This window comes from Fringilla coelebs (genome assembly GCF_963513975.1).
Source record: "Fringilla coelebs genome assembly, chromosome: 13".
In the NCBI taxonomy this organism is placed as follows: Eukaryota; Metazoa; Chordata; class Aves; order Passeriformes; family Fringillidae; genus Fringilla; species Fringilla coelebs.
This window is the reverse complement of record NC_140039.1, coordinates 16,176,785-16,191,659: the sequence shown is the minus strand read 5'-3', so window position 1 is coordinate 16,191,659 and position 14,875 is coordinate 16,176,785. Positions and strand designations below refer to the sequence as shown.

The following is a 14,875-nucleotide window of genomic DNA, read 5'->3' as shown; positions in this document are numbered from 1 at the left end:
ATCCCTAGCTTGATCCCCAGATAGGAACTGATCAGAAACTCTGTAAAGTATTTGCAGCAGAACTAAAATTGCTGTGGTTCTAAATTCTCAGTATTTTCTTTATTTATTGTGCTTCTCTGCCATGGATGGGTTCAAAGTGAGAGCTCGTTGGGCAGAAACCTTTCCACATTGCTCCCCATAGACCAGGATGAGAAATCATCTGGCTATAAATTATTTCTGTTTAGGGCGATCTGTTTTGCACAAAAGCTTTATTTTCCTACTGTCTAGTGGGTACCAGGTTAAATGCTATATAATCCTCTGCTGCTTGGAGCAAATAGGGTGTTCATGAATAATAAAATGGCTGTGAATCCAGCTAACATCTGAGCTGGCCTGTGCATGCCTGTTTTGAAAGATAAACTGAGAGAAGAGTTGTTCATTACCTGTAGTTTAGTCTCTGATAAAAAGGAAGGTGAATCTTTAAGTAAATAAAGTGCTTATTTTCTAAAAACGCAAAACCATCTGAGAACTAAGCAGCTTCTAAATGATTTAAGAATTTTTTAAGAATATAACCTCCTGACATAAATGCTGAGCCAGTCTTGCTCGTGCAATGATGTGTCCCAAATATCATGTAAATTGCTTAGGTTAGGGAAACATGTACCTGTGATTGACATCACGTATTCCTGGAGGAGATGGAAAGCTGTTCTTTGGGGAAGGAATCAACTCTGCTTTCATAGCAATTCAGGCTTTAAGGCTTTTTATTTACTGTCACTTTGAAATTCCAAGTCAGAGTGCCAACTTTGCATAGTATTACCTGCATTTATTTTCCAAAAGATAGTAAGACCCAACACTCTCAAAATCTCTGAAGGGTTTGCTCTAAAATCCCATGAGATACAAGAAATCTCTCTCAGTGTTGTTTTCTTTTTGATGTCTTTGTATGCTTTTCTTGATTTGTTGTTTTCTTTTGTTTCTTTTTGAGTGCTTTTTTGGCAAATATAAATGGCCTGTGTACTTCAAGGAGGGGGGACCATAAATCAGAAGCCAGTTGTCAGATAAACATGAAACTGAGGTGCATCACAAGACTCACAATAAACTCACACTGCTAATCTCTTCTAACATTATTAAAAACACCTAGAGTTTTTGCTTTGTAATAAGTCTTGCACAAGTTAATTGCCACAGATAACTGCAGGATTGTATTTGCAATGAAATGATGGTGCTTTACCACACCTCCAGCAGATCCAAGGATACAGAATGCTGGAACAGGACAAGCTTAGATTAGGCATGTAATTGGTGACTAAGAGTTTTAGGGCAGAGCAGGGCAAGGAATCAATGAAATATGTAGGGTTTAGAACACGCAATTATAATTGTACTAAAGATAATTTTTGCTATATTCTGTTCCAGTTTTGCATGGTGGCTGGCATGCATCCTGAAGCAGTGTCTAAAACACTGGCAAAATTATGCACAACTCCTGACTCATGGGAGAGGGTGGGCTAAAGATAGATGCAGCACAGTGGTGTGAAGATACATCTGTACCAAAGATGTGTTGTTGCTCTGCTTGGTATTATTAGTGTGACCTACTAAAGGGTAGGAATCTTTCATTCTCTTTGAAGCCCATCTTCATCTGATCTCCAAATATTTGTGGAAGATTTCAGAGGCTTTTGTTCTGGATGAATACAGAACACTTAACCATGTTTTGGGGCTTTCTTATGTAGGAGACAGATTTTGACATCAAGGCATCTTTACAAAATAAACAGATTTCTTAAACCCCAACAGTGTAACTACTTGTAGGGGCATCTTCTGACACAAGCCAGGTGTCAATGGCACATTATCACAAGGGTGTGGTTTGGTCATGCCTACACTGAGAGGTGCAGGCAGACCCAGGAGCCTCTCTTGCTCTCTGAGCTGCTGGACACAAGCCAGCTCTGGTCTGGAAGATGTTTCAGCTCCATATGCTGAGGGTTTGTGCATGTTAACTTGGGCAGAGCACTGCAGGCAAAGGAGCTGTGTTCTTGTTGCACCCATCTGTTTAAGTGGTTCTTCTTTTTCTCTGTCCCCTTTCTTGAATTTCCCTTGACATGCAAATAGCTACAGAAAGGAAGAAGCTTCCCTTTACCTAGAATTCTCCAGAATTAATATCAATCCATGAAGTAAATGAAGTTAAACTCCCAGGATCCGCCACATCTTAATTCAGGCAAAAACCCTCCCATTGCTGCAATTTTGTATTACAGCTGGACTCTGTTTAATAATGGTCAATTTCTCCATAGCCAGTTAAATGAATTAGTGGATACCTGTAGCTTGAGAGGCAAACAAGGGCAGGTTAGAAGGCCTTGTAATTTTATGTTGGAGATCCAGATGTTTCCATCCAGTTTTTGTCACTGTTGTCTTAGTGGCTGTGCGTTTAGTTTAGATTTTGGTCTTGAAAGATGGATCATGGTCAGTATTTTGTAGGTACTTGCACTCTGTGGATCTCTCCTGAGTACAGTGGGTAGAGACACAAAGAGGGGGTCTCCTGTGTACAGAGCTGTTCTGCAAAGGAGCAGCTGCCTGCCACTGCAGTGCCTTTAGCTGGGAATGCCATGTCTGATGAGTGGCTGTTTCTGCTGACCCTGCCCATTATTCTCCAAGTGCAACCAACATAACTGTTGAGCATTTTGTGTGGTTAAGCACCATCAAGGTACATGGAGTACCACTGAGACTTCTCCTGAAGTCAAACTCCCACAGGAGAGGAGGAATGTTTTCAGGAGCTGCTGGCTTCTGGAGCAATTCAGCATTTGAAACTCTTCAGTACTAATATCAGTTCAGAATTTGTTCAATATATAGCTCTGGAAAATCTGTTGAGTTCAATACAGAAGAGTTCTAGGTCTGTGTTGCTAATTATTGGGTAATGGGATTGACATGACCTTAATTTTAGGCAGAAATTAAGCTTAGAAGTTGCTCCTGCTCTCTGTATTCTCTCAGTGGACCCTTTTGTAAGTGTTACCCTGAGTTATTGATGCATTTGGTGCCGGTGGCTCCACGTTCCTGCTTCCAGTGCTGAGGCAGCAGTGGGTTGTATTTCAGAGAAGGATTTCAGTAAATTTGGGTTTTAGCCACATTCAGTATCATCTTGTGAAGTATTGGATAAGAGCCACATACCAATTCTACTGGAGATTGCAGTTTCTGATGGAAGAAGGACTGATAAACTTACAGTCCCTGGAATAGTTATAGATACTGCAAAATTAATCCACCCAACCTACAATATTTAGAGACTTAATTGGTTGGAATTCATGTCTTTAGACAATAGACAAAACTTTGTTCAATCCTTTATCTATAAGTGAGTTTTCATTAATGTGTCTAATGGTCCGGGTGGGTTCCAATCCAGATGTCCTAATTTAATTTTTTTTTTTCATTTTCCAGTTGAGTGTACAGTTTCATATACATACTTATTATATTAATGTGGGGAATTAAGACATTTGATCCCATCTCCAGTTCTATAAAAACAATGTAATGTTGCTTTTCTGTGAAATGCTTTTGCAAAACTCTTTTTTCTTTCAGTGAATGGTCCATGGTCTTCCCTCATAATAAAAACAAAATCTATTTTGCAGAATCCTCCAATGCTACTCTATTGACCAATGCAGAAAAAATTGCTACAATCACAACCACACATACTCCTCAGCAAATACCACAGGAGACCAGGTCAGATTGTTTTCCTTGAGGAGGGCATCTCGACATGCTCTCTCTTCAGTTACTTCTTCATCACTTGCACGTCCCATGAGCTGTATTTTCCTCTCTCCCTCTCATTCATTGCAGCAGGAACAACACCAAACCAAAGCAGGAATCCCAGTTTGATTTCAAACCACCCCAAGCAGCACAGGTAAGGAGTACCTCTCTAATTGTTTTGCTTACCACAGACTGTTGTTTCCAATCTGCTTGAGGGCTGTGTTTAAATAGTCCCCTTGAAATTCCTTCTGAGAAGCTGCTCTCCCTCAGTCTGCTGAAAAGAAAGAGGATTTTACTGATTAGTTTCTTAATATGTGTTGCTGTGGTTTCAGCTTAGAAACATTTCCAACACATTCTCATCGAGACTTTGAGGGAGTAAAAATAAAGAAAAAAAGAGCTGACGTTTTTAGGGCAGTAATAATTTTTGTGTTTGTCTGTTGAATTGTCTGTTGTGAGGGGCCTCTCCAGAAAGTATTGTTGTGTACAAATGAAAAATTCAGAGAATAAAAACCAGGAAAACTTAATAAGGGGCGATAGCTGGAGTGTTCCAGCTTGCACAGACGGCATCTTATTAGAGAGATTATCTATCTCACTGTTAGCTTTCCTTGCCACTGGCCATCCCAGAAGTAACATCTCCCATTAGGGACTTCAAAACATCCCCATAATAGCATTTGAGAAAAACAATGCAAAGGCTTCTGAGCTTCTTGCAAAGGAATAAATGATGTAGTAACAACACAAAAAGCCAGCACCATGGCACAGGCTCACCCCAGGTGCCATCAGACACTGCATTAAAGCTGGCACTGGAAGGGAGGTTGTCCTTACCTTTAAAGGTTGATAAAACCTTCAACCACCTTCCTAAAATGTCCCCTCCTGCCCTGGGTACGGGAGGGGCTGTGTAACAGGGGTGCCCAAAAAAGCACAACAGGACATGGCCAAGCCCACTCATGCCAACAGCCCTTCAGCAACCACCAGAAGTCCAAATTGCAGAGTGGGGTCTGAGGAAGCAGCAGATCCTGGTCTGCATGTGAAAATTCAACTGATTTTGAATTTTTAATTATTACTAACAAAACATTGCTTGAATAATTCTAGCATGAGAGAGGAGCAGTACTTGACTTCCTGTTCAATTGGGTGTTTGCTGTCTTCTCTCCAGCAGGACCAAGACTTTTACACTGTTGAGCTCGAAAGAGGAGCCAAAGGGTTTGGCTTCAGCCTGCGCGGTGGCCGGGAGTACAACATGGACCTGTACGTGCTGCGGCTGGCCGAGGACGGGCCCGCCGAGAGATGTGGGAAAATGAGGGTATGCACAAAGGGCCTTTAAAACCACCTTGGCTTTGGAATAAGCTGACTTCCTTGCCTTTCCTTTCTGCTGTTCTAGCTAAAAGAGAAATTAAATGTGAAGTGAAAGTGGTTTCTGTTTACTTGTGCTGATGGCATCTGTCACTCTTGGTGCGCAGTCTATAGCAGTGTGTGTTCAGTGGAAGGCTTCACCCCCTTCTTCCAACAGTGCTTTCCAAACTCTAGTATGTGATCTCTTGTTTAAAGCCTAAGGGCACATGTAACAGTGAAAATGGAACAGCCACAGTCTTTGCCTGCTAGTGGGCAGAGAGGGGACAGAACATGTCTGTAGCCCATGGGTTACAAAATTACAGTGTAGGTTCTGATTAACATTAATTGTTAATCAGCTAAATGACAGACATTATATAACAATGGCATATGTTATAAAATGCCTACTGAAAAAATAATTTGACAGGTTTTATGTAGTCCTTGGACCTTTGTTAGAGAATGCCCTATAACTTTCCCACATATGTCATTGTCTCCAGATATGCCATGTGAAGGGCATTTTCAAAGTTCTTGTGCTAGGGGTATATCTATGGGTCCAAAATTTTTGCTGATGAAAATATGATGCAAAATTAGTGCTGCCCTGTGAAAGTCAATGTTTTGACAAGCTCTTCCACACCTTATTTTCTTCTCCTGATAAATTAATATATTTACAGAATCAGCTTTGCTGATTCATAGTAGTATCTATATCCAAGTTATAGATCTATATCACACTATATCCAAGTTAGAAACAGACCTGAAAAAGCTCTGTGAACATCCCAGTTGGAGCAGACTGTGAAACAAGCAACCACTTTGACTGAAGACATTACAAATAATCAAAATTAAATAAAATAGCACCAGTTCTAACACTGCACTTACTATTGAGCAATACAGTAATTGCAAAGTGATTTTCAGAACAGCAGTGAAATATTTTGATACCTCAAGCTTTCTCCATCATCCTCACGTCTCCCAGACCCCTACACAGTGGGCGCTCACTGGAAGGAGTTGGTCATGTTTAGCTTCACCTGATGCATAGTTGTTCCACCTTTGCTATGGACACTGTCTTGTGGTGTGCTGGTAGGGACCCTCATGGGGACTTGTTTCTAATCATAGTCTCTTTATTACATTGGCAGATTGGTGATGAAATCTTAGAGATCAATGGAGAAACTACCAAGAACATGAAGCACGCTCGGGCCATCGAACTGATTAAAAATGGTGGCCGCAAGGTCCGCCTGTTTCTGAAACGTGGAGATGGCTCTGTCCCAGAATATGGTGGGTCAAACTATGAAAACATTCCTTTCTTCCCTGGCATCACTCCATGAATATTTGTCTCAAGATCTGAAGCGGGAATTCTTTTTTATTTTCCTTTCTCACCAGTGTCTTACCAACCTTTGCAACATATAATTGCCTCGCTTGTGCTGAATTTTCTACACATTTCATCCTTTGCTTGCTTCCATGGACTTGGGGCACAGTGTAAGGCAAGATCATCATAGCAGTATTTTTTGGTGATCAGAGAGGAAAGCAAAACAAAACAAAACAATACAAACCTTATTGTCTTGTCCAGCCAAAAAAGGAATGTCATTGAACTGTGCCAAACTGTTTCTCAGCGGCTGAATTGTTGTTTCACGTAGGTCTCCTCTTCTAATCAATGCAAAAACTGGGATCCCGAGTTGCTATTCTGAAGCAGTGATTTATTTTTTTTGGTTAGGTTTTTCTCTGAGTTCCTGTCTGTATCCATAGACATGAATGCTGAGATGGCTTATGAGATTTTTGCCTTTCCTTAATATTTATGTAAATATTTATAAAGTTATTTGAGAAAAAGAAGGGAAAAAAAAAAAAAGCTTTACTGCAAAAATATATTGATTTGGCCTCCTGAGCCCTTTTCTCCCCCCTTAAACAGTCTGCTGGTTTCAGCTAGTTCATTTGTAAGGTCTGAAAAGGTGAGGAGGTTATGAAAAGGTGCTCTTGTGTCTGTCTTGGGGGAAACAATCAGTCCTGGTTTCTTACTAAGAATTGCATTAGATTTCCTTTTCTTCCCCTGGAGGTTGGATTGCTGGGTGGCTTAACTTAGCACACTATTTAATATTATAATTATGTCTTATTTATTTGAGATAATTGTCAAATATTGTGCCCTCGATGGAGGGCTACTCCCAACCAAAGGTCTTTGAGGTTTCTATAGAAACTGATGATTGAAGGGATGTCCTTTATACTTTCCTCCCCGTATTTGGGTTATTTCTGTGTCAGTGAGTTCTGTGTTTATCATTCTCTCCATGCCCTAACACCAGAAACAAAACCCTTCTGCACAATTTATGAACTAGATTTTATTTTCATTTACTGTACTATGTTTGAGAGTTTCTGCTCAGTCTGCTCATTATTTAACTTAAAATGACCAATTCAGAGTATAACCAACAAACAATTGAAGTGTTTAACGATATGGAAGGGAAGTTGTGGGTTTACACTTCTGTAATATAAATAGCACACCAGAAGGTTCAATGATGGCACTGAAATTCTGTAATGTTCTTTCTACTTTTGTCTTTTCCTATACTCCTTTGGATGTACAGTACTGTATCATATGCTAGACTGCATAAATACCCTGTAAATTAAGTGCTTCACTTCTCAAAGCATATGTCTGTTGCACTGAGGATGGAAATCCATCACCAATTTTCTTTTGGCTAATGCTAACCACTAAACGTTCGTTCTCCAAGCAAGGATTTAATATACAGGGGTTGCACTACTGTAAAGAATATCCTTGTAACATTTGGGACTCCTTTCTCTCTTTGTTCTGTTCGCTGCAGTCGCAAATGGTTCCTCTAATAATGTTAAGTTCCAATATTTTTCTGACTTGATTGGAACGTGCTTCTCTATGAGGCTGTATATTTTTGTAATGAGTTTTGTACTTATTTTTAATGTTGTGGTCTCTGGTGGACTTTATTTTTCGTTGTTGTTTGATTGTTACTGTTTTTTCTATGACATTCTGTGTCGCTGTTCCAGCTGTCTTTTAGAATGGATGCTCTCGTTGTCTGGGTTATTGAATCACCTCTTAGATGTCTCTTTATGTCACAATAATAACAACTGCTGTCTTTGCAGCCTTATATTTGGGTGAAGCCTAGACAATCTGACTGGAAAAATAAACTTTCTTTATTCTAAGATAAAATATGAAGATTTTTCTTTCTTTCATCTTTATTATAGGGAATCTAAATTTTCTACTTTTCTCTTTCTCTTTCTCTTACTTTTCTTGGTGCTGGGCTCTTCCTTCCTCAGCGATGATACCTCCTAATATCGCTGCATGTATGAGAAATGACAAGCTCGGGGAGTCTTGCTTCTACCTTATGGGCCATAATCAAACTACGGTTTGTAGCTAAAATCAATATTAGGTGTTTTTGTGCTGTGGCCTAATTCCCTCACATTGCTTTTCTGCTTCGCTATATTCTATATGTACAGCAATTCATCCCGAACACCCTGCGTCCCCCAAATTGTAAGTACACACACCACAGGACATGTCTGAACCTCGCTTGTACCTTGTGTGAGAGGCAGGTTGCCACAAGCCACGTGCTTACAGCCACAGGAAAGCAGCGTGGTCCCATCCCCAGCTGTGGCCTCAAAGTGCTCATAGAGCAAAACTACCCACACGTGAGTTGTAACGTGGGTTTCACTTGGAATTCACAAAAATCACAGCCCGCGCACGCACCAACCCTCCCAAGCTCAGGACTGGAAATGCCATCAAATGGGAGACGCTTGGCATGATGGCAGGAGGAATGTAGAGTGTTTGGCTTGGTGGGAGGGAAGGCAAAAAGGAGAAAAAGAGGGGGGAAAGAAAAAATCTGTCCTCACAAGTGTTTGTGAGGGTTTTCAGTCATTGCCATCGGGGCATTCCACCTCAAGGTGGGTGTTGGGGTGCAAGTGTAAGGAAGTGGCTAATGCCAGCCAAGCTGCCACGAAGGAGTTACTTTAAGAAAGAAAACAATAAGCAAATAAAAGCAGCACTTGCATTAAGGCAGCACAGTTACTTTAATGTTTTTCATGTTTGTAATGAATCATTCATAAACATCCGTTACAAATGACGGGAGTAATTGTAGCTTAGCTGCAGCACAGGGCTGGGGTTTAGTTTGGATGTTCTTTTTCTACTTCTGCTTTGCAGTTTGTCTTGCAGAGGCAGCTCAGCTGTATTTTACCTCAAATAGTACATGAAAAATAATGAACTGGAGATTAGATTTGAATCAAAGCCATCCTACATATTACAATATCTTTCCATTGCTTTGATATGAAAAAATCATAACTACTGTCATCGTTGTTTGAATCATTGTGGCAAAACCAAAATCTACCCTAGGACTTTACGTAACGTGGTAGAACTAAGCGAGATTAAGCAATGCCTTAAATGAAATGGAAATGGCATGATTACAGTCTAATTCTCACACCTTCAAAATGTTATTTTACAAGGTGAAAACTTAATAATCAATTCTATATTCTTTACATTTTCTGCTATTTGAACCGACGCCTCCCACACCTGGAAGGCAGTTCTTTATAATGTCTTAAAAGACAAAAATTGTTTCCTAAAGGCCCTCTTTATTGGAAGCTATTAAAAAAAACAGCCAACAACCTGAACTACAATGGTTTTTTTCCACTGGAAAGAATGTAGTATTACTGAAACATTTTGAATTGGGCTCGGGGAAAAATGTAAAGTGCCCCATGCCCAGAAGAGCATAAAGATGAGTTCAGCTCGGACCAAAACATGGCTAATGATCAGAGCAGCACCAGTACTAACCTGTAACTCTCGTTGTTCACAGTTAAATTAACAAAAGCTTCGGTTAGCCCTCGCTGACTGCTTTAACAGTTGTTTGTTTTTGTCACTAATGAAGTCTGAAGAGTGCTAAGTGGTGTCACAGCACCACGGAAGGCATCAATACCAAACCCTTTGCTGTTATTTTCTTTCAGACCCCAGCAGTGACAGGAACAGTCCCGCCACAGGTTCACAAAATGTATCGGAAATGAAACCCGCGCCATCCGACCGACGGCAGCACCCATCATCGGAGTCCAGTTATCCACCAGACCTTCACAAATCATCACAACATGGGGACAAGCGGACTTACGTTAGAGACCTAAAAGGCAGCAGAGAGTTTAGCAGACATCCCAATGAACACCACACTTGGAATGGGACTTCTAAAACCAACGACCACGTGCCAGGCAGGAAGACGGAGAGGTCGCCGGAGAGGAGGCACGAAAGGCAGCCAGAGAGGGCGGTGGTGAACGGGCAGAAGAGGAGGTCTCCTGAAAAGCGCAGGGAAGGGACAAGGAGCGCTGACAACACTTTGGAGAGACGGGAGCGACTTGAGAGGAGGAGAGACCTCTCTCCTGAGAGGCGCAGAGAGCGGTCGCCCGGCCGGCGGCGGCGGTCGCTGGAGAGACTCACGGAGCCCAGGAGGTCCCCTGAGCGGAGAAGAGAGAGCTCCCTCGACCGACGGGCCAAGTCGTCCGACCGGCGGAGGGAGAGGTCGCCCGACAGACGGCTCAGGGAGGAACGAGTTGGCCACCGGGAGAGGGAAGAGCCCGGCTGGAAGCACGAGCCCAGCCGCAGGCACCCGCCCGAGCAGCGCAGGCGGCCCTACAAGGAGTGCAGCACCGACCTCAGCATCTGAGGGGCTCCCCGGGGTCCCCGTCGCCTTCCCCACACCAAGGGAGCAAAGGAGAGAGTGGAACCAACCTGGCTTTCGCAGGCGACGAGACGTCCGCCACCTGCTGATCCTACAAACCGTTTATGCAGATGAAATCTTAAAACAAAAAAAAAGCGTTGTGCCTGATGTATAATATTAAAGAAAGTATTTTTCAGTGTATTCTTTTTTTTTTAATTACTTGCCAAATGTTGGTCCTAAAGGATTATAAAATTTTGTTTCTACATTCTTTGTAGATTTCTTAAAAATAATCCCTTTATTGGGCTACTTTCCCCCCCTCCCCAATATAGTAAGTGGGGGTAGCCAGTAATATAATATAGGCAAAGGATTTTATGACCAAGTTTGAATAATTTGATCCAGACTGTTCTCTAGTGACTCACTGCTACACTGTATGTAGAAAATTTTTTAAGGGTTGGGGGTGGGGAAGGAAGAAAATTGTTCATCTCAGTAGGAATGGAGCGCTCCTGCTGAAGGAATTAAAAAGGAAAGAGACAAATGTTCCTAAAATTACAAGAACTGTTTGAAGAGACTACTGTTTCAATGAAGGATATTTATAATAATAATAAATAATTAAAAAAAAAAAAAAAAGCAACCAAACCCACACAGCACAAGACGATTTACAATAAGTAATTTGTAGTTTGTTCCATGAACAGTTTATACTTTCAGGCCCCCTGGACAGGATGCGCAGAGGCAGAAGGACTGGTCAGCACCATGCCTGTGTCACACGCTAACGTGGACTGTTGAGCTCTCATTAGCCTCAGCAACATGTAACGATGATCTGTCATTAAGGCAGCAGCCCTGCTCATCTCCCAGCTGTATATGGACAGCAACCCCAGCATGCATGGTATTGTGTATCTGCTTGGAAGCAAGGGGAGGGATTGGGATTCTGGGACGAGGCACAATGCGGCGGGAGCACAGTCCCCCTGCTTGGAGTAGGTGTATTCCTTCTGCTCAGGCAAAACCAGTGGGCTTTTATTTTGCCAAATTCCAAAAGCTCTCAATTCTTCTTGCTCTGTTGTGAAAGGCTTGGTTTTTTGTTGTTTTACTGGTTCATCCTTACTGAGACAAAAGGTGTGCACTTGCTGGGGAGGGAAAACAAACAGAAAAAAAAAAGAAAAAAGTATCAAAAGAAAATCACAGGCTAAAAGAGGCAATCAGTGGGACAACCTGGTTGTGGAAGCCTATCCATACCTGATTATATGCTGTAAATTTGAGTCTAAGAACAGCAGCAAAAGAGAAACCTGCAAGTTTCTAAGTTGTATTTTTAAATTTGCAAGCTGTGTGGTAAGTCTGCTGTAGCATTGGTCTAAGATTTAATGGATTACTGCCTAGCTGAGCCAAAATGTTTGCCGTTACTGTTGGACCACTAAAGTAAACTGCTGCTTTTTCCAGTGCATTGGTGTGTACATGTATACTGACTCACATCCTCCATATGAACACAAAACCATTGCAAGTCTATCACTGTTGTTGCCATGGTACTGTAAAAACAAAACCAAGAAAGAAGATGGCCAATCATTGTGTGTACAGTTGAAATTGTAATTAATAGAGCCTGTTGGAAAAAAACCACAAAACTGTTGCCTTTTTCTTGTATAAAAGAGGATTTATGACAAAATTTAGGTGTGAGGAATGTGATTAAGTGTTTATATTTCTAAAAATGGAAAAAATTTGATTCAGGGGATATATTTTAATGTAAACTGAATCAGGTATGTAAAGCTGTTTTAAAATGGGAGACTGTATCAGTAATTCTAAAGCTTTTGTTGGTTTGAAAATATCATTTCTTTCTTCATGGTGGGCCTGCTTATGTATTATTAAGCACTTGTATGCAGTCTATATTCTCCAATCCTCATTTCTTGCAACATGCTATAGGCAAAATGCTCTTTTCTGTGTTGATGAAAAGCAGTATGTGGGCCAATCTTTTTTATAAAACACTATGCATATATAAATACTACATTGTTCATAGCTTTATTTGACTTAATTGGGTTTATACATAACACTAGGATGAGTAGATGTGGACTTAACCCAGTAAGAGCTTCTTTCCTTGGAACAGACACTATGTATATGATGTAGCAACAAAGAAGGAGAAAGTCTGTGAATGCTATTTTTATTATCAAATAAAGTTTTCCATACAAAGCATGCATGCGAGTGTAGTGATAAGATAAAGGAAGAACCACACCTTAATGTTACTTATTCATCCCTGCCTAAATTAATAAAACCGTAGGTTATGGTCACCAATGGCCATCTATTAAATACGTATTAATCCTCCATTAACTATGTATTATCATTTGACAAGCCTTAAAGTAAAGTTTCCCAGTCTTCCAGGACAAAATTTCTTCCCCTAAAGTAGTCAGAAACGGAAGGTTTAGGTGAAGCAGGGTTTGTAATTACGTCTGAGGTTTGTGTCATTGATTATTCATAACACGTAAGCGCATGTGACCAGAGAAAATCAAGGCAGCAACTGCTCAGTAGAGGTTGTTGGTGCCATATATATATATATATATGCACATCACAAGGCTGTAGGTCTCCCATCTCTTAGTTCTTAAAATGTAGAAAGATTTTTAAGGTTTAAAAATGTTTCTATTACGTAGATTTTTAAAACAACTTTTAAGTCTTGCACAGTTTAACAGGCTCCACTCATCTGTTTATCTGAAACTTCAAGCAACCTGCTGGGAGTCCTGGCAGCCAGAGAGAGTCGATGGTGAAGGATTTGTATTTCCAGTCACAGGGATTTTTCTGGTGCAGCCTGAGTCCTGAGGGGTATGGAAGGGACACTGAGAAAGTGTTTGGATATTTTAAAAATTTTAATCTTTTATGATGATCAATGCCTTTTTACTCTGAAACCATTTTGTTCTGGTATACATTGGTTATGCATTTGCACCTTCTGCTGTTTTTCTTCTCCTTGTTCATGTTATAATTTAAATGATCTTACATAGGTGAGTCTCAAGCTTTGGAAGTGTTGAGTCTCAGCTAAAGATATTACATAGATAATACCAAAATTACAGAAACATTTAATTTAAAAAGTACTGCAAGTTGCAAAAAACAAATTCAAAATGCCTTTTCAGTGGTAGCATCCTTTCTAGTGCTTCCAAAGCCCCTGAGAGCTGGAGCCCTGCAGTGCAGCATGAGCATTGCAGCTCCATACTCTGTGGTGCAGCCTTAGTCACTTTAATTAATTCCAGCCTTACTTTTGACCAGAAAATATTTTTCAAAACTTCTGAAAATGAAAAGAACCTCTTTTTAGATTGTAACTTGGCTCCTGTTTTGTCAAACAACATCCTACAACTGTGAAGCTGCCAAGAAGATGAATTAGAGTCTGTTTCTTATGAAGAACTGGTAGGTTTCTGAAGTGGTATGTGAAAAAGCTCTGCAAATTAATTTTGTTAGGGTTTGGATTTGTTTTGGGGTTGAGTTTCACACCTTTTTTATTAGTCAGACATTATCAAGTTCCTGTGCCATCACTATGCTCAGTCCTGCCATTTGCATTGGTTAATTTCTAATTGGGAAAGTTTTGACTGCAGAGGAATTGTTCAGCCAACATGGGGAATTATGTGGGGTTTGATCTCTTTGGTTAGTCTTGCACAAAACTTCGGGGTTAACTGAGCTGCATTTGCTGCCTTTATGCATTTTTACTCATTTCACTCCTTGAATATTCATCCCTTGGCATTGGAGCCAGTGTTTTATTTAATAGTGATCTTGTGTTAAACCATCTGCTGTAATATGCTTGTTTTATCACTGGAGTAGTAATTATAGATACTGTTCTCCTCCTCACTTTGATACCTTTTGTTGCAACAGGCTTTCAGCTCTGTCTCTTGGCTGACTGTTCTGCTGAAGAACATTATAAATGGCTCATAATATGTTCAGTTTTTTGGCTCTCATAAATAGTACCAGGAAAAAAATGTCATTTATGACTCACTGCTGCCATCTGTAAATGTGTGCCTGTTAGGCCTTTGGGATTGTATTTTCTTAAGATTTATTTCTAAAAAAGGAAGAGTGGGAACTAAAAAAAGTATCCAAATTTACTTTGTAGTTGCTGTAAATCTCGTGAATCTGAGATGATGCCAGTTTCTGTTTTGGATGCGATGCTAATCCATCAGCATCCCTTCCTGGTGTATAATGAAGAGGCAGTAAAATGTCACCCAGATGGAAATGCTGGGGTTTCAGGACAGAGAGGAGTATAAAATGCATGGTGCCACAAGGACTGCTGCTCAATGAATGTAGAA

General features: G+C 40.7%; 1 protein-coding gene across 20 annotated transcripts in view; it reads left to right on the top strand.

Annotated features, from left to right (window-relative positions):
* Positions 1-12,749, top strand: part of MAGI1 (membrane associated guanylate kinase, WW and PDZ domain containing 1) — a 331,729-nt gene extending 318,980 nt beyond the window's left edge. For 9 of the 20 annotated variants that reach the window (XM_084214795.1, XM_084214798.1, XM_084214792.1 and 6 more), the window contains 5 exons: positions 3,561-3,651; positions 3,766-3,829; positions 4,826-4,972; positions 6,126-6,264; positions 9,925-12,749. In XM_084214795.1, coding sequence (XP_084070921.1) covers positions 3,561-3,651; positions 3,766-3,829; positions 4,826-4,972; positions 6,126-6,264; positions 9,925-10,625 — 1,142 coding nt within the window. In that variant the 3' untranslated portion in view covers positions 10,626-12,749. The other 11 variants (XM_084214800.1, XM_084214790.1, XM_084214786.1 and 8 more) reach the window with 6 other exon arrangements.
* Positions 12,750-14,875: the final 2,126 nt, after the last annotated feature.